The sequence below is a fragment of the Chelmon rostratus genome, chromosome 16 (assembly GCF_017976325.1).
Source record: "Chelmon rostratus isolate fCheRos1 chromosome 16, fCheRos1.pri, whole genome shotgun sequence".
Taxonomy (NCBI): Eukaryota; Metazoa; Chordata; class Actinopteri; order Chaetodontiformes; family Chaetodontidae; genus Chelmon; species Chelmon rostratus.
In genome coordinates this window covers 18,045,050-18,064,701 of record NC_055673.1, presented here as the reverse complement: position 1 = coordinate 18,064,701, position 19,652 = coordinate 18,045,050, and the positions used below count along the sequence as shown (strand labels likewise).

Below are 19,652 nucleotides of genomic sequence, written 5' to 3'. Positions count from 1 at the left end.
CAGGTGGAAGACCTATGTTCCTATTCTCCTTTGAATCTGAATACGTCGACTTCAAATACTGTTCAATCTCTGATTTCGTTGCCTTAACTTGCCCTCCTTTTTCTTGATTAAACAAGCCTTTCACAAAATTAAAGGGGTTCCTAAAAAATGCTGACCTTGCACGTTCCTTCTTCTTTCTCTTCTCCCTAAGGTGTTCTGCCCTTCTGAGTACTGCTAACCTGCTTCTCAGTTCCTCCTGCAACACCTTAATTCCCTCCCTTTCTTCTTCTGTCGCCTTCCTCCACTGCTTTCTTAACTGCCTCCTTTCCTTTACTAACTTCTCTATTTCTCTTTGCCGCCTAGACTTGCCGACCTGCACCCTCTCGCCTTTCCTTTTGACAAGCACCCCAAATCTCTCTCGACCATAGGAGTAGATCACATCTCCAATTTTATCCAATTTCTCCACTACATCTCCTCTAAGCCTGCTTAATATGACTGATAAATCTCTATCAACTGCCTCCCACTCTTTGCTATCATTAGCCCTCGGCCACCTAACTCTAGCTTTCTGCTCCATGCTTCTCTCCTTGGCTGGCCTGTTGACCTCAACACCAACTGCATCCCCTCTCCGTACCTCCTCCTCTCCAGGGATAGTGTTACTGATATCCTGCGAACTGTGGTTTTCTACCTGTCGCTGGACTTCATCCGACTGATTCGACTGACTTCTCAAGAAATACTGGTCGATGCGGCCACTCTGCCCTTCCACCGCTAAACACTTCCTCCTTCCCTGATGGGTTCTAAGGCCTCGGATTGATGTTATTTTCTGCCAGCCACATGGGCAAACTTGAAGCTTCTTATCCTCTGCTGCACAACTTTTGCTCTCCTTAGTTGCCTTCCCTGTCACCTGAGTACTGCTACATCTGGCCCTAAGAGATGGGTCCGTGCCCCCATCCCTCACTGAGTCATGTATCCAAGGCATAGTCATATCCGTTATCCTGTTCGTTACCATGCAATCCACCTGTGAGTCATCTTCCACCCCTGCTCTCGCTGACTCTTGGGGTATTTTCCTTACATTGGTTGTAGCTAAGTCTGGTTGTAGCAAGGTTAAGGCTTGCCACTGCTGCCATGGGTTGCTAGCCCATACCAGCACCTGTGGGGTCTTTTCCCTCCTGTCAGCTGTCTTTCCAAGCAGTCACATGGTCTTTCCCTTGTTGTCAGCTGCTCTATTCACAACAGTCACTAGCCAAGCTAGTTGTGAGTTAATTTAAACACAAGATACTTGTGCTCAAAAAGAGGATTCATTCTCAGTGAAGAACCTTGGAGCTCTAATCTGCCTCTATACCTGCCAAAGAGCAGTGATTCCTAACACGTCTCTGGGGGTCATCAGGTGGAAACCTCCCTTCAACAGTGTTTCGCCTACTTAGTCCCACTACACCTCCAGGAGGTTAGGCAGTGAACTCCGGCGTCCCAGAGTCACCCCCCCTAGTGCCAGTTCACACTGCTCCTACACAATCCAAACAGCACCGCCACGTTCAACTGACCCAGAGATGCTCCAGGTAGTGGCCAGTACCGATGCTACCATTTAACTATTGCTAATGCTAATGCTAACCGCTAGGAAGAACAGAAGAAGACAATACAGTTCCGATGCTACCATTTAGCTAATGTTACATGCTAACCGCTACCTGCTAAGAGAACAGAAGAAGACAATAAAGCTAGATTCACCTATACTGTTAATGTTAATTGCTAGCTACCAATACTAACTGCTAAGATACTATCATACTCTCACCGCTTTAGCTATTGTTAGCTGCTACAATGCTACCACAGGCCTAGATGCCACATGTAACTGCCGATTGCCACACTACCATCATCTACCCCTGCCTCTCACCAACTGCACTAAGAAAAAGCGGGGTGGGAATACAAACCCTGGTTCGGGTAGGGGTAAAATAGCATGTGAGGAGGACTTGGGTTTCTCCTTGTCAGAGGACACTTGGTTTTCCATACTCAAATTGGTCAATTCAACCTCACTCTGTGCACGTCATTGCTTAATTCAATTTAAAGTGGTTCACAGGGCCCATATCTCAAAAGCAAAACTATCCTCCATATACCCAGATCTTAGTCCATACTGTGTCAAATGTAAAAATGTGGAGGCATCCCTCATCCATATGTACTGGTCCTGTTCAAGCCTTAACAAATATTGGAGGGAAGTTTTTCATACGCTTTCCTGGGTGTTAAACATTAATCTGGAACCAAACCCACTGACTGCTTTGTTTGGGGTCATGGGAGGGCGAGGGGTGAAAAAATTAACTACGTCTAAGCAACGCACTTATCCTTCACCTCCCTTTTGGCTCGACGAGCAGTTCTGCTCAGGTGGAAGGATACTTCCTCTCCCACTCATGAACAATGGTTGGAGGACATCATGTCCTGCCTTAAATTGGAGAAAATTAGACACTCACTTCAACAATCAAATAAGAAGTTCCAGAAGACAGCAGTTCCTGTAATGACTTGGCCCTTGAATACAGCTCAGCTTTTTACACTTTTTACTCTCTGTTTACATCACTGGTACTACAGTGATCTGGTACAGCGACTAGTAAACTGGCAGGGACAGAGGAGGGATTTATTTATTGTTATTTTATTTTATTTATTTTTTCCTTATATATATTATTTGTGCATGCTGTGATTGATGTACACCTCGATTCATTTTCTGTCTTTGTAACACCTATGTAGTGCTGCACATTTATTATATTGGCAAAACTTCAATAAAAAAGATCTTGAATTAAAAAAGTCTGCCATAGATTTTCATTGGCATGCCAATAAAAAAGTTAGGCAGTGTTTTTGAGGAAATGACCATGACCCTTATCTTTGGAATGTGCCTTTGGCACAAAGGTGAATAAAATGCCTTGTCTAATCATGACTTTGCATATGTGATTTTGCATTTGATGGAATGCACGGCCTCTTTTAAACATTTGCGACAGCTGAAATGTACTGAATGTTGGTTTATGTCACTTTGATAAAGGAAATAAATTGTAAATAGCTTGTGTTCAGATCCTGCCCACACAAGCAGGAGAACAGCAGCGCCCTGAGTGGAGCGCACTACAGGACGGTGCGAAGTGACATCCTGTTCCTGGTCTTGGCCCTCTTCTTCGGTGCTGCCTGTTGAATGTTATGGATCTTTCTTTGAGCCCATGCTTGTAGCTCTGTGGACTTGGGCTTCCCCTGTTTCTCCCCCACAGCTGATAATCACAGGGGCAGTTGTTAGGTTTTTTTATTTGGAAGAGATAAAAGAAGTATTATGGAGCTGCCCCATCCAACCTGCAACATGATCAATGCACTGTATGTGTCTCAGTGGCAGCTCAAAAGTTCACTGACAAGGAATACGCAGGAATATAATGTTTACTGTGTGAACTATGAAAATGTTTATCTCGTCAAATGGTGTCTTTGAATTTGCCATTGTAGGGTCAGCCGCTGGAAACACACAGTTCCTGGCAGGACCAGCAGAGGCTCCCACACTCACTGACAGACTTGACTGCAAGCATCTATGAACCAGTATGCTGGAAAAGTGTGCAGGCACAGGTCCCACTCATCAAGATAGTGACACTGAATAAATGCTAAATGCTAATGATCACATGCTGTCAATCAGCCTACAAGACCATGTGTGTGATATTTCAAAATAAAAGCTTAATTGTGGGGAAATAGATCAAAATGTGACTCTACATTGGAAAGACAAGACCTGACCATAAAAGGCCTCATGCAGCTATTTAGGGATGGAAACATACCAGTATGTATCTGCATAGTTTATTTTTTGCTGCAGAGCTTCTACATTAAACAGGAAAACTACAGCCTTAATTTTGCACACTGCATTCTTTCACTCCTCCAACCCTCTTGCGCAGCCTCCCTGTCTACACACGACATGTATAGCTTTCAGATGAACATAAAGGATGTTTGAGGTCATGCATGTAGAGCAGAAGCTGGTGTATCAGCAACAACAACATTTTGTTGGAAAACCAGTTGTATTGTAGCCACCATTGTTCTTCATCCTCCTCAATGTGCTTTGCCAACAGAAAGTGTTAACGTCATCCAGGCCAGTCAAGATTACACTGATAAACCGACTTGCACACACTTACAGTGCTCAGACTCAATAAAGGCAAAGCCAGTAAAGATGAAGTGATATGAAGAGGTGGAATGTCACCGGTGCATTCACGCAAAAACACACCCACTTATACTTGAGCTGAATTGAAATGTGGATAAATTATTGCAAAAAATTGTCTTTTGGTCAAACTTCCCAGACATCTAAAATGATGCTGGTCAGCAGTTGAATGTTTTGCTGGAGGGAACAGGCTTCGGCAAAACCACATTTCTCATGTGATGTCTGCAGCTCTCTTTTTTAATAAGTTGTCTTTTAAATGCAGCCGCAGACCAAAATAGAAGAGAGAATGACTGCAAACCATGAAGTATGTGACAGGATCTGGTTAATTTCCACACACAATTAACTCCACTGCAGTGTGTATACTGGCAGCTGTTCAAGTGCACAATGTCCGCAGTGCAAACACTGAAACCTCAAATTGTATGTGATTATACGTGAAGAGGGTGCTCAAGGTTTCTGCACTGTGCCGCTAAATGCCACTTTCAAATGTAGGTAGATAGGTGGTGTGCACATTCACATTCAGTACATTCAATGTGATTGTTTGATTTGAATGACCGTGCCGCAGCTGGTGTCCTCAGTGTGTGCAGGGGTGAGTGAAAAGCACTGACTCACTGTGACTGTTCAGCAGCCTAATTTCAGTCAAATTGCCTGTAAACATGCAAGAGAAAAAACAGTAAATCTCTGCAGGAAGGCTTTAAGATAAAATCACAAACTAAAATCACGTTGGCATAGGTTTCCACAGGCACAGACCATGCAAGTAATGTCTGTTGGAATGCTTTAGTAATGGTTGGGCACATAATGAAAAACTGAGGACGTGACATCCCTACGATTACGATCACTGCAGGAACACACTGAGTGTTAAGATTAAAGTTGTTTTTTTTTCAAAGGGAGTCATCCGGAATTCGTGTTTTCCTTCTGCTCATATTTCAGGCATTACTTCAGGTCTTAGTTGCAAAGCCAGGTGTTAATGCAAAGAAAGAGAAGTCTCTTCCTTGCATCTCCGTTTGCTAACGCCTGTGGTTATAAGCAGCTAGAGGCATAATAATGCATTTTGTATTTTGTATTTTGAATTTTCTATTGCCTTTGCCATTTGCTGTTTTTATTGATGCTGCCTGTAACACCAAATTTCCCCAGCTGGGAATTAATAAATTTGATCTTATCTAATCTTATCTTATTTCAATATGGCATCATGCTGCCCTGAGTAAACAGAAGCAGATGCTTGTGAAAGGCTGCATGGGCATGCTTGGATAGGGCGTGACCTATCTGAGCTGTCTTGAGTCACAATCTTGGGTGACAAACATGGGACAGGACTTCATTCCACCAATCTGATTGCAAAGTGTTGGTCAGAGCCTGTTATAAAAACAGGCACCTGTCAGATTGCAATTTCACTCTTCACTCCTTCCGACTTCAGCTGCCGTCAGGTGAAGCAGTTCGCTCTGAAACCATGGCCAAGGACATGACCCTGTTTTGGGGCTCCGGCTCTCCTCCCTGCTGGAGGGTGATGATCGCTCTGGGGGAGAAGAACCTGAAGGGCTACAACCAGAAAATGCTCTCCATTGAGAAAATGGAGCACAAGTCGAAGGAAGTCATGGACTTGAATCCCAGGGGACAGGTGAGTTAACCTAGAAATAATAAGTCCTCCTATCGTGTCAGCCTGCTTTTTCCTGACATGCACACATTTATATTCATTTTAGAAAATAAAATAATGAGACTTGAAGTTTTCATTCATTTCATTCTTTATTAAAGCTTCCTACCTTCAAGCATGGAGACACTGTCGTGAATGAGTCCCTCGCTGTCTGCTTCTACCTGGAGGTAAGAACTTGGCCAAGCTGCTTAACTTAGCCCCATGTCACCATTTTCTGACAGAGTCAATAATTAGTTGGGCTCCTCGTGCTCTGTGTGTTTAACAATGCCTCACAGATAAACAAACACCCTACACTGCAGAAGACAGGAAACCGAAGCTCCGTGCAGCTGTTCACAATAGTTGCTCTTTCCAATGTCTCCAATAACAGAGCCAGTTCAAGTCCCAGGGAAATAAGCTGATCCCTGACTGCCCCGCTGAGCAAGCACTGATGTACCAGCGCCTTTTTGAGTTTTTCACGTTCTACCAGAAAATGGGTATGTTAACTCGGACATGCAAAGCTGAAGTGTTTCACGTCTGTTGTGCAAAACAACTGTATTTGTGGCCCTGTCAATCCTGCATTTTAATAATCATCATAAATCATTACATTTGAGCCACCTTGCTTTAGTTATTTAAGTCTTGCCAGGCCACAAAAGCTTTTTCTCACTAATAGCGTTATGACCGAGCTGATGTTGTTGCCATTTAGAGGTCTGCCTTGAGACTCTGAACTACATCACCCTTGACAGCATCACACACCAAGCTGCCACCTTTACACCTCTGAAACTTCTTGTCTTCAGACAGTGTCCTCAGAGGGAGCTCCACATCCCCCCTCCCCGAGAGACCCGAGCTGTTCAAAACACACGCTGTGCACTAATGAGCTCTGCATTCACATAGTCCATGCAGTGCACCCCTTGCAACAGGTTGTGATGTTAAAAGGCCATATGTTAATCCCACAAAGGATCACATGCTCCGACAAGCTTGCATGCAAAGTCATGAGACAGGTCCTTCATGGTGCAAAAAGAGGAAAGCTGCAATTAGACTGCTTCAAACTTTATTTGAGCCACTTTTACTGTTGTCACTGATGTTACATAATAATTTCCTGCTGAGCTCACCCTCACCTGCTCAGTAAATGAAGGCAGTTGGCCCACCGATGTGGGAATGAATGTTTTACAATGTTTGGATTGATTTTAAAATCTCTCATAGCTCTCATACCTCCGAGAGTCACCACTGAAAGCCTGTTTTGACATTTTTCAGTGGATTTTCTCGTCTACAAGTTGAAGGTCCCAGAGGAAGAGAGACTCGAGTCTACTATGAAGAAGAAAAAAGAGGCTGTGATTGATGAGCTCAAGCTGTGGGAGAGATACCTGGCCAAGGTAAACCTGAAGATCATCATTTACCCTCAGTAAATTGGTTCTGCCGCCGTAGCAATAAAAACAACACGGGTGAGACTCACAAGAACAAGAAAAACATACACACAACCAACAAGCTTTGTTGCTAAGTGTGTGTGTGTGTGTCAGAGTGATATTGATCTTCTCATCTAGCTCTCTGCCAGAAAAGTACCGGTAATTTATTTGTTTAAAGGCGGATGTGCCATAATGTATTTTAGTTAGCTAAGCTACTGTATAGCCATCCATGACAGCTATGATTTATGCAATCTGTAATTGTAAAGTGGGAAACTAGCAAATGCAGCTCTGTTTAGGGGCTGAAATGAGAATCTTGGCTGTCAGATCTGCCCACCAGCACATGAGTGTGGCCTTTAACTTCCTTGTTCTGTCCTCCAGGCACCCTGCTATCTGGCAGGAAAGAACTTCACGCTGGCTGATGTGTCTATGTTTCCGAGCTTCGCTTATCTCTTCCAATTTGGGTATGTGGCCTAATTGACTGGAATTGACTTTCAGCTGCTTGACAGAATGAATGCATGGATTGCCAATGCCAAGTTCACACCAACTTTTCTCCATTCTGTAGGTTATCTGAGAAGCGTTACCCCAAACTGGCAGCTTACTATGACTATCTTAAGGAGAGACCCAGCATCAAAGCCAACTGGCCTCCCACCTGGCTGAACAGCCCGAGACAAGACATCCTGAAAGACATCTGAGAGGCTGACATGCCAGAACCATTCCTGTAACCACTCCTTGCATTGCACTACTCTAGCTGGTAGCATTTGTAAAAAAAACATGCCTTTACTGTGGTTAATTTCCCAACAGAATTTGTTTGCAAATTTCTCTTTTTGAGCTGTAAACAAAGGAATAAAAAGTGACTTTCAGCTTTGCGTTAATTTAAAGTTCAACATCCACAGAGCTCTCTTTAAGCCATATTTGACGGGAATATGTTTAACAGGTCTATGTAAGGTGGATAAATGGTATTAAAACATTGCTAGATGCCATCGCAACTGGTCTCTCACTGCAAGTCTGAAATTTGAACTTTTCTTTTTTTCTAGATGTCAAGGTGAAAACGTTTCTGCACCTGAGGTCGATAAACTCAAATGAACCACTGCTGCTTTTACTGCCCTTTGGTTTGGTTTGTCCTCATTCTGGGGTTTTCCGATCATTTCCTGTTTGGCCAGCACAACATGAACTCTGGGTTTCCAGATGTTTTCATGTCAAGACCTCAAAGAAACACCTTAATATCAGTTTGGGTTAAGGGTTAAGTTTGCAAATTAAACCATTATCAGAGCACATGACTTGCCAGTTTGAGGCTGGCAATGTGTGTCCCCACTCACAGTAGAGCTTTGTTAGATTAGATTCACCTTTATTGTCATTGTTAAGTACATGAGCAAAGAGCAAGTAAAGCCAGTAAAATGATCCGAACTAGATAAAACAATTAGGAATAAAAACATTATAAATAAGTGATATATTAATCATTGTCAAAGGCTGTCACAAAATGTTTTAGTGATTTAAAAGAAGCCAGAGACTTAGTGTGTCTGAGTTCAGTAGGCAGAGGGTTCCACAGTGTGTGGACTCTAATACCACTGCAAAAAACTCATCAAGCAAGCAGCTACTGATTGATAGAACAGTCGTCCAAGACTGTAAGACTAGAAAGACCAACCTTTGCATTGCCTGGATTGACTGCAAGAAAGCCTACGACTCAATGCCGCACACATGGATACTGGAATGTCTGGAGCTGTATAAGTTCAACAGGAACCTAAGGGCCTTCATCCAGAACTCGATGGAAATGTGGAAGACAAGCCTAGAGGCCAATTCAAAGCCGACTGCCCAGGTCAACATCAAATGCGGCACATACCAAGGAGATGCGCTATCACCACTGCTGTTCTGCATAGGCCTGAACCCCCTCAGTCATGTCATCACAAAGAGCGGCTACGGGTACCGATTCCATAGTGGGGCAACAATCAGCCACCTGCTCTACATGGATGACATCAAGCTGTACACCAGGAGCGAGCGAGAAATCGACTCGCTGATCCACACCACCAGGATCAGTGATGACATCGGGATGTCATTCGGATTGGACAAGTGTGGCCGCATGGTCTCAAAGAGAGGCAAGATGATCAGGACTGAGGTGATTGACCTACCAGAGGGCAACGTAGGTGATATCCAAGGCAGCTACAAGTACCTTGGCATCCCATAGGCTAATGGAAACCATGAAGAGGCCACAAAGAAGTCAACCACAGCCAAATACCTCCAGAGGGTAAGGCAGGTCCTGAAAAGTCAGCTGAACGGTAAGAACAAGGTCCGAGCCATCAACATGTACGTAATACCAGTCATCAGATACCCCGCTGGTATCAAAAGCTGGCCAAAGGAGAAGATAGAAGCCACAGATATCAAGACTAGAAAGCTCCTCACCATGCACGGAGGGTTCCACCCCAAGTCCAGCACCCTGAGGCTATACACTAAACGGAAAGGGGGAGGCCGAGGACGAGTGAGCGTCAAGGCCACAGTCCAGGATGAAAATTCAAGAATACATCGAAGAAATGGCCCCGAAGGATGAACTGCTAAGTGAATGTCTCAGGCAGCAGAACCCTGACAAGAGTGTAGAGGAGGAGGAGCAGACAACCTGGAGGGACAAGCCCCTACATGGCATGTACCACCGTCAGATAGAGGAAGTGGCTGATATCAAGAAATCCTACCAGTGGCTGGAAAATGCAGGACTGACAGACAGCACAGAGGCACTAATCATGGCAGCATAAGAACGAGCCATAAGCACAAGAGCCACAGAGGCCAGGATCTACAAGAGTAGATCAGACCCAAGATGCAGACTGTGCAAAAAAGCCCCTGAGACAGTTCAGCACATAGTAACAGGATGTAAGATGCTAGCTGGATCAGCATACATGGAGAGGCACAACCAAGTGGCTGGGATAGTATACAGAAACATATGCAACCAATATGGAATAGAAGCACCCAAATCCCAATGGGCCATACCACAGAAAGTGGCTGAGAACAACAGGGACAAGATTCTGTGGGACTTCAGCTTCCAGACTGACAAACAGCTCCTGCCTAACCAACCGGACATAGTGGTGGTGGGCAAAGAGCAGAAGAGGGTAGTGGTAATAAATGTGGCGATCCCAGCTGACGCCAAGATCAGGAAGAAAGAACACGAAAAAACTGAGAAGTACCAAGGGTTGAAAGAGCAGCTGGAACGGATGTGGAAGGTCAAGGCTAGCGTGGTCCCTGTGGTAGTGGGGGCACTCGGGGCAGTAACCCCCAGACTGGGAGAGTGCCTCCAGCAGATTCCAGGAACAACATCTGGCCTCTGGTAGAGGACCCGAGCTTGAGGATGACACAGATACCACCCCATCAGGGTGAGAAGGAGATTATTATATATATATATATATATATATATTTTAATATAATAATATTTTTTATTAATTATTTTTTAATCGACCAAATGATGATAAAGGGAAATTGTTTGACAGTTGTATTACTACCATCTTGCCAGTAGGTGGCAATAAGCGCTTCTGTTATAGCTTGAGATCCCCATGAGCAGCGGAGAGAGCAACAGTGAACACTTGTGCGCACTTTGCCTGTTACTTGCAAAGCGGTGTCGATTTGAGGTCTGAGGCTTCAGGCTCCAGCTGCTGAATCTGAGACAATGGCTGAGGACATGACTCTGCTGTGGGGCTCCGGCTCTTCTCCCTGCTGGAGGGTGATAATCGCTCTGGAGGAGAAAAACCTGAAGGGCTACAATCAGCCAAATTGCTCTACTTTGAGAAAATGGAGCACAAGTCCCAAGACGTGTTAGATATAAACCCCAGAGGTCAGGTAGGTTGTAACTTTAATGCACCGTTACCTGTAGTCACATAACGTTAGATTATTACCCTGCATATGTGCCATCTCTCACAACATAACAGCGACAGCTTGTGTTATTGCAGACGCAGCCGACACCATCTTTGGTATCAGCCATAGACGCGCTGTTTTCTATTCTAATGCAACGTCAAACTATTCAGATCTTGTATCTGCGCAGTTTTCTTGCTCACTGACAAGACTGCGTGCTTGCTGAATCATGACTGAAGGCTGTAGACGAATCACATGGATGTGGAGTTTAATTCGGCTTATGTCAACTTCACCAAGCAGCACCTCCTTATAGGAAAATCCTTGTTGTGCATTTCACTTAAAACGCACCACAATGGGCGGCAACGATAAAGCAAATGGTTTATACAAGAGAGGGGTTATCAGCATGCCGAAGTTATCGTAAGTCTTGATTAAATGCCACAACGTCTTAATCCAGTGTTTATGCGGCGGGGGTTTTACAGGTAAAAAAGATAATGGCTAATTGACTGAATTTTGAAGGCAGTTTGGCGTACGTGACGAGTAATTTACACAGTCAATGATATATGGCGACATGCAGAGAGAGCTCAAGTGTACAATCCTGACTTTGCTGTAAATATGTGTCCACTCATGGTGGCTTGGAAAACACCACACACTGTAATTTTTAACCGGGTTAGCTAACCGCCATATTTTGCTAAAACGCTGTAAATTAGTCTCTCCGCTCAGCAGGTTGTCTTAATTAGCTCCCCGTAGCGTTAGCAAACAACGCGGACAGCAGTTAACTCTTCAGTCGTCTCTCTTGCTCACATCATAACCTGATTTTTAAGCTTCCCACCTTCAAACACGGAGACATCATCGTGAATGAATCCTACGCAGCCTGTTTTTATCTGGAGGTGAGTGAGCCATCACCAAAAAAAAAAAAAAAAAAAAAAAAACAATTTACCAGATGACGTCATTTAATTCAACATCATTAAGTTAGATGCGGCTGTTCTCCCTGCAGAGTCAGTTCAAGGCCAGTGGAAACAAGCTGATCCCAGACAGCCAGGCTGAACAAGCCCTGATGTACCAGCGCATGTTTGAGGGTCTCACCTTCTACGAAAAACTCAGTAAGACAAATGAAATGAAATCCCTACAGCAGGCAGCTCAGACTGCAGCCTGTGAGACCCCCAAGCCCGAACAAAACACCAAATATTAGCTATATTTATATATTACTATCCGTAAAGAATACACAGCTCCCACCGTTGGAGTCAAATAAGCACCAGCAATACTGATTTTCACTCTCACTCTGTCATCAGTAATTTATCTTTCTATTAATTTTTGACAGCAATGGTCCAGATATCGATCAGAGAGCCTGTTTTTTTTTTCTTTTATTGCAAGCACATGAAAGAGTTTCAGTCACTTCTTCAAAGTTTTAATGGTAAGGCCAGTGATATTTAGTGTCAGCAAATTTCATTAAAAGTCCAAAACCAGTAATACTGGGTGGGATGTTTCTTTTTTATGATGATCATGGGCACATGGTTTATTTTGAGTCACATACACAATGCTGGTGCTGACAATACTCAGTGCAACCAATGTGTATTAATCTGCAGCTAAAAATGATTATTCCTTTATTCTTGTTTGAGTAACGTTTGCTAAAAAGTGCAGTGCCCAGCTTTTAGGAGAAAATTATGTGGCCTTTTTAAATTATGAAATTATATATTTGTTATTTGCTTTTCTGAGGATATAAATAGGATAAGAAAAATGTAGAATATTGCATGTTTATGCTTAAACAGTAAATTATTGATGCTCCAAAATACTGCACTTATGCCAAGGAAATAAGATCATGTGCACCACGCACACACCACTATACACTGAATGTGTGTGCGTGGTGTTTTTCTTTTTTTAGATGTAGTTATCTACTACGAGTGGTTTGTCCCTGAAGCAGAGAGGCATGAGTCAGCACTGAAGAGGAACAAGGAGGCTCTGGCCACTGAGCTCAAGCTCTGGGAGGATTACCTGCAGAAGGTAGCGTGCTCACCCTAAACACACAAACACAAACAATCTCAGCACTCATGCACTGCTGTGTTCAAACATGCTGTATTTACACCTTTTTCTTTCCAGCTGGGCCCGAACTCTCACCTCACAGGTCCGTCCTTCTCGCTGGCAGATGTGACCGTTTTTCCAACTGTCGCTACTCTTTTCAGATTTGGGTGAGTGGGAGAAGGCTGTTGCATTTCTCTATAAGTCGCACTAACAAAATAAGTGGTGATCTGTAGGTGTGTGGCTTGACATCACAGTTAAAATGTCTCCTACTTTCTGTTCTCAAGGTTGTCTGCTGAGCGTTACCCTAAACTGGGAGGGTATTACACTCTGTTGAAGGAGCGGCCCAGCATCAAAGCCAGCTGGCCTCCTCATTGGCTGGAGAACCTTCAGGGACAGGACACACTCAAAGACATCTGAGATTCTCACATGCTTTCCAGTCACACCTTCCTGTAATGGTTTGGTTTGGGTTCTATAAAAAATGCTTTTGCTTGATGTAGTTTCAGCTCACAGTTTGTCAGATATGACACAGCTGTTGTATTCTTCTGACCCTGAAAAGGAAAGTAAGTGCTGAGGTGATCAGCATGTGCTAAATATACTCCTGTTAGAAAGGCTGAGATGTGATTCCTTTTTTTGGTTGTGTTTTCTCCAGAGGTTCCTGTCAAACGTTTGGCAAAAAACAGTTGATAAACACAGGTTATGTTAGGTTATGTATGCAGTGTTTGCAGGGTAACAGGCAAGTTGTGACACTGTTGATGGCGCAGCTTTTGTTGCCCAGATACGTGGCGTGCATATGTATCAATCCCTTGACTAATAAAACGCTGATACAAGTTGCTATAACAGCAGGTTTTCATGCATGTTGAGTCTTTGTATGGAGTCAGTTATTTCTGATTAACAGGTTTCAACCTTTTTGTTGTACGAAATAACCTTTACTGCATTGTAACCCAGTATGTTGTCTCAGCAGTTACACTGGAGCACAGGCCAAATAAAATCAAGATGGCACTGCTAAAAGTACAAATAAAGTCTGAGATCTACTCAAGTTTGGACTTCGGAGTTGCTCTTGTCGAGTTTATGTGGTTTAAAAAGTCACATAGAACCGCGTTTTCAAAGAAAGTTCAGGCGCAGAGTAAAAGTAACGGCAGAATCCAGTCACTTGTAGTAATGTCCATTATACAGTCAAATGTCAGAAAGGATTAGCAAATTATCACATCCTGCTTTATTCATGTTTTACAAATCCCAACTTTTTTGGAATCTTTTGTAAGAGGTGAACACGTCATTGCGTAAACCCCAATATTCACGTTAAGTCTGCCATAGATTTTCATTGGCATGTCAATAAAAAAGTTAGGCGGTGTTTTTGAGGAAATGACCATGACCCTTATCTTTTGAATGTGCCTTTGGCACAAAGGTGAATAAAATGCCTTGTCTAATCATGACTTTGTATACGTGATTTTGCATTTGATGGAATGCACGTCCTCTTTTAAACATTTGCAACAGCTGAAATGTACTGAATGTTGGTTTATGTCACTTTGATAAAGGAAATAGATTGTAAATAGCTTGTGTTCAGATCCTGCCCACACAAGCAGGAGAACAGCAGCGCCCTGAGTGGAGCGCACTACAGGACGGTGCAAAGTGACATCCTGTTCCTGGTCTTGGCCCTCTTCTTCGGTGCTGCCTGTTGAATGTTATGGATCTTTCTTTGAGCCCATGCTTGTAGCTCTGTGGACTTGGGCTTCCCCTGTTTCTCCCCCACAGCTGATAATCACAGGGGCAGTTGTTAGGTTTTTTTATTTGGAAGAGATAAAAGAAGTATTATGGAGCTGCCCCATCCAACCTGCAACATGATCAATGCACTGTATGTGTCTCAGTGGCAGCTCAAAAGTTCACTGACAAGGAATACGCAGGAATATAATGTTTACTGTGTGAACTATGAAAATGTTTATCTCGTCAAATGGTGTCTTTGAATTTGCCATTGTAGGGTCAGCCTCTGGAAACACACAGTTCCTGGCAGGACCAGCAGAGGCTCCCACACTCACTGACAGACTTGACTGCAAGCATCTATGAACCAGTATGCTGGAAAAGTGTGCAGGCACAGGTCCCACTCATCAAGATAGTGACACTGAATTAATGCTAAATGCTAATGATCACATGCTGTCAATCAGCCTACAAGACCATGTGTGTGATATTTCAAAATAAAAGCTTAATTGTGGGGAAATAGATCAAAATGTGACTCTACATTGGAAAGACAAGACCTGAACATAAAAGGCCTCATGCAGCTATTTAGGGATGGAAACATACCAGTATGTATCTGCATAGTTTATTTTTTGCTGCAGAGCTTCTACATTAAACAGGAAAACTACAGCCTTAATTTTGCACACTGCATTCTTTCACTCCTCCAACCCTCTTGCGCAGCCTCCCTGTCTACACACGACATGTATAGCTTTCAGATGAACACAAAGGATGTTTGAGGTCATGCATGTAGAGCAGAAGCTGGTGTATCAGCAACAACAACATTTTGTTGGAAAACCAGTTGTATTGTAGCCACCATTGTTTTTCATCCTCCTCAATATGCTTTGCCAACAGAAAGTGTTAACGTCATCCAGGCCAGTCAAGATTACACTGATAAACCGACTTGCACACACTTACAGTGCTCAGACTCAATAAAGGCAAAGCCAGTAAAGATGAAGTGATATGAAGAGGTGGAATGTCATCGGTGCACTCACTCAAAAGCACACCCACTTATACTTGAGCTGAATTGAAATGTGGATAAATTATTGCAAAAAATTGTCTTTTGGTCAAACTTCCCAGACATCTAAAATGATGCTGGTCAGCAGTTGAATGTTTTGCTGGAGGGAACAGGCTTCGGCAAAACCACATTTCTCATGTGATGTCTGCAGCTCTCTTTTTTAATAAGTTGTCTTTTAAATGCAGCCGCAGACCAAAATAGAAGAGAGAGTGATTGCAAACCATGAAGTATGTGACAGGATCTGGTTAATTTCCACACACAGTTAACTCCACTGCAGTGTGTATACTGGCAGCTGTTCAAGTGCACAATGTCCGCAGTGCAAACACTGAAACCTCAAATTGTATGTGATTATACGTGAAGAGGGTGCTCAAGGTTTCTGCACTGTGCCGCTAAATGCCACTTTCAAATGTAGGTAGATAGGTGGTGTGCACATTCACATTCAGTACATTCAATGTGATTGTTTGATTTGAATGACCGTGCCGCAGCTGGTGTCCTCAGTGTGTGCAGGGGTGAGTGAAAAGCGCTGACTCACTGTGACTGTTCAGCAGCCTAATTTCAGTCAAATTGCCTGTAAACATGCAAGAGAAAAAACAGTAAATCTCTGCAGGAAGGCTTTAAGATAAAATCACAAACTAAAATCACGTTGGCATAGGTTTCCACAGGCACAGACCATGCAAGTAATGTCTTTTGGAATGCTTTAGTAATGGTTGGGCACATAATGAAAAACTGAGGACGTGACATCCCTACGATTACGATCACTGCAGGAACACACTGAGTGTTAAGATTAAAGTTGTTTTTTTTTTCAAAGGGAGCCATCCGGAATTCGTGTTTTCCTTCTGCTCATATTTCAGGCATTACTTCAGGTCTTAGTTGCAAAGCCAGGTGTTAATGCAAAGAAAGAGAAGTCTCTTCCTTGCATCTCCGTTTGCTAACGCCTGTGGTTATAAGCAGCTAGAGGCATAATAATGCATTTTGTATTTTATATTTTCTTTTGCCTTTGCCATTTGCTGTTTTTATTGATGCTGCCTGTAACACCAAATTTCCCCAGCTCGGGATTAATAAAGTTGATCTTCTGATGATCCTCTTATCTTATTTCAATATGACATCATGCTGCCCTGAGTGAACAGAAGCAGATGCTTGTGAAAGGCTGCATGGACATGCTTGGATAGGGCGTGACCTATCTGAGCTGTCTTGAGTCACAATCTTGGGTGAGAGCACAAAAATGGGATGGGACTTCATTCCACCAATCTGATTGCGAAGGGTTGGTCAGAGCCTGTTATAAAAACAGGCACCTGTCAGATTCCAGTTTCACTCTTCACTCCTTCCGACTTCAGCTGCCGTCAGGTGAAGCAGTTCGCTCTGAAACCATGGCCAAGGACATGACCCTGCTGTGGGGCTCCGGCTCTCCTCCCTGCTGGAGGGTGATGATCGCTCTGGAAGAGAAGAACCTGAAGGGCTACAACCAGAAACTGCTCTCCTTTGAGAAAATGGAGCACAAGTCGAAGGAAGTCATGGACTTGAATCCCAGGGGACAGGTAAGTTAACCTAGAAATAATAAGTCCTCCTATCGTGTCAGCCTGCTTTTTCCTGACATGCACACATTTATATTCATTTTAGAAAATAAAATAATGAGACTTGAAGTTTTCATTCATTTCATTCTTTATTAAAGCTTCCTACCTTCAAGCATGGAGACACTGTCGTGAATGAGTCCCTCGCTGCCTGCTTCTACCTGGAGGTAAGAACTTGGCCAGGCTGCTGAACTTGGCCCCATGTCACCATGTTCTGACAGAGTCAATAATTAGTTGGGCTCCTCGTGCTCTGTGTGTTCAACAATGCCTCAGAGAAAAACAAACACCCTACACTGCAGAAGACAGGAAACCGAAGCTCCGTGCAGCTGTTCACAATAGTTGCTCTTTCCAATGTCTCCAATAACAGAGCCAGTTCAAGTCCCAGGGAAACAAGCTGATCCCTGACTGCCCCGCTGAGCAAGCACTGATGTACCAGCGCCTTTTTGAGGGTTTCACATTCTACCCGAAAATGGGTATGTTAACTCGGACATGCAAAGCTGAAGTGTTTCACGTCTGTTTTGCAAAACAACTGTATTTGTGGCCCTGTCAATCCTGCATTTTAATAATCATCATAAATCATTACATTTGAGCCACCTTGCTTTAGTTATTTAAGTCTTGCCAGGCTACAAAAGCTTTTTCTCACTAATAGCGTTATGACCGAGCTGATGTTGTTGCCATTTAGAGGTCTGCCTTGAGACTCTGAACTACATCACCCTTGACAGCATCACACACCAAGCTGCCACCTTTACACCTCTGAGACTTCTTGTCTTCAGTCAGTGTCCTCAGAGGGAGCTCCACATCCCTCCTCTCCAAGAGACCCAAGCTGTTCAAAACACACGCTGTGCACTAATGAGCTCTGCATTCACATAGTCCATGCAGTGCACCCCTTGCAACAGGTTGTGATGTTAAAAGGCCATATGTTAATCCCACAAAGGATCACATGCTCTGACAAGCTTGCATGCAAAGTCATGAGACAGGTCCTTCATGGTGCAAAAAGAGGAGAGCTGCAATTAGACTGCTTCAAACTTTATTTGAGCCACTTTTACTGTTGTCACTGGTGTTACATAATAATTTCCTGACTGAGCTCACCCTCAGCTGCTCAGTAAATGAAGGCAGTTGGCCCACTGACATGGGAATGAATGTTTTACAATGTTTGGATTGATTTTAAAATCTCTCATAGCTCTCATACCTCCGAGAGTCACCACTGAAAGCCTGTTTTGACATTTTTCAGTGGATGTTCTCTTCTACGAGTATAAGGTCCCAAAGGAAGAGAGACTTGAGTCTACTGTGAAGAGGAACAAAGAGGCTTTGACTAATGAGCTCAAACTGTGGGAGGGATACCTGGCCAAGGTAAACCTGATAATCATCATTTACCCTCAGTAAATTGGTTCTGCTGCCGTTGCAATAAAAACAACACAGGGTGCGACTCACAAGAAAAAGAAAAACATACACACGACCAACGAGCTTTGTTGCTAAGTTGAGCTAACTGGCTGCAGACAGAGGCTTCATATTCAGCTTATTTATTAGATACCAGAGTGATATTGATCTTCTCATCTAGCTCTCTGCCAGAAAAGTAATTTATTTGTTTCAAGGCAGATGTGCCATAATGTATTTTAGTTAGCTAAGCTACTGTATAGCCATCCATGACAGCTATGATTTATGCAACCTGTAATTGAAAAGTGGGAAAGTAGCAAATGCAGCTCTGTTTAGGGTTCTGAAATGTTAATCTTGGTTGTCAGATCTGCCTACCAGCACATGAATGTGGCCTTTAACTTCCTTGTTCTGTCCTCCAGGCACCCTGCTGTCTGGCAGGAAAGAACTTCACGCTGGCTGATGTGTCTATGTTTCCGGGCGTCGCTTTTCTCTTCCGTTTTGGGTATGTGGCCTAATTGACTGGAATTCACTTTCAGCTGCTTGACAGAATGAATGCATGGATTGCCAATGCCAAGTTCACACCAACTTTTCTCCATTCTGTAGGTTATGTGAGAAGCGTTACCCCAAACTGGCAGCTTATTATAACTGTCTTAAGGACAGACCCAGCATCAAAGCCAGCTGGCCTCCCACCTGGCTGAACAGCCCGGGACAAGACATGCTGAAAGACATCTGAGAGGCTGACATGCCAGAACCATTCCTGTAACCACATTGCACTACTCTAGCTGGGAGCATTTTTAAGAAATATGCATTTGCCTTTACTGTGGTTGTTAATTTCCCAACAGAATTTGCTTGCAAACTTCTCTTTTTGAGCTGTAAACAAAGGAATAAAAAGTGACTTTCAGCTTTGCGTCAATTTAAAGTACAATATCCACAGAGCTCTCTTTTAGCCATGTTTGACTGGAATATGTTTAGCAGGTAAGGTGGATAAATG

At 43.5% G+C, this 19,652-nt stretch overlaps 2 protein-coding genes and 1 pseudogene across 2 annotated transcripts; all 3 read left to right on the top strand.

The window, feature by feature from the left end:
• Positions 1-5,395: 5,395 nt before the first annotated feature.
• Positions 5,396-8,001, top strand: LOC121620169 (glutathione S-transferase A-like). Its single transcript, XM_041956135.1, has 6 exons — positions 5,396-5,729; positions 5,864-5,929; positions 6,130-6,235; positions 6,993-7,111; positions 7,520-7,602; positions 7,704-8,001. The coding sequence occupies exons 1-6, from the start codon at positions 5,562-5,564 to the stop codon at positions 7,831-7,833; spliced, it is 672 nt and encodes a 223-aa protein (XP_041812069.1). The 5' UTR covers positions 5,396-5,561; the 3' UTR covers positions 7,834-8,001.
• A 2,681-nt stretch (positions 8,002-10,682) lies between these two features.
• Positions 10,683-14,015, top strand: LOC121620164 (annotated as a pseudogene).
• Positions 14,016-17,020: 3,005 nt separating this feature from the next.
• LOC121620167 (glutathione S-transferase A-like) lies at positions 17,021-19,562 on the top strand. The gene is made up of 6 exons (XM_041956133.1): positions 17,021-17,254; positions 17,389-17,454; positions 17,655-17,760; positions 18,519-18,637; positions 19,081-19,163; positions 19,265-19,562. Exons 1-6 carry the CDS (start codon positions 17,087-17,089, stop codon positions 19,392-19,394), a joined length of 672 nt encoding a protein of 223 aa, XP_041812067.1. The 5' UTR covers positions 17,021-17,086; the 3' UTR covers positions 19,395-19,562.
• Positions 19,563-19,652: the final 90 nt, after the last annotated feature.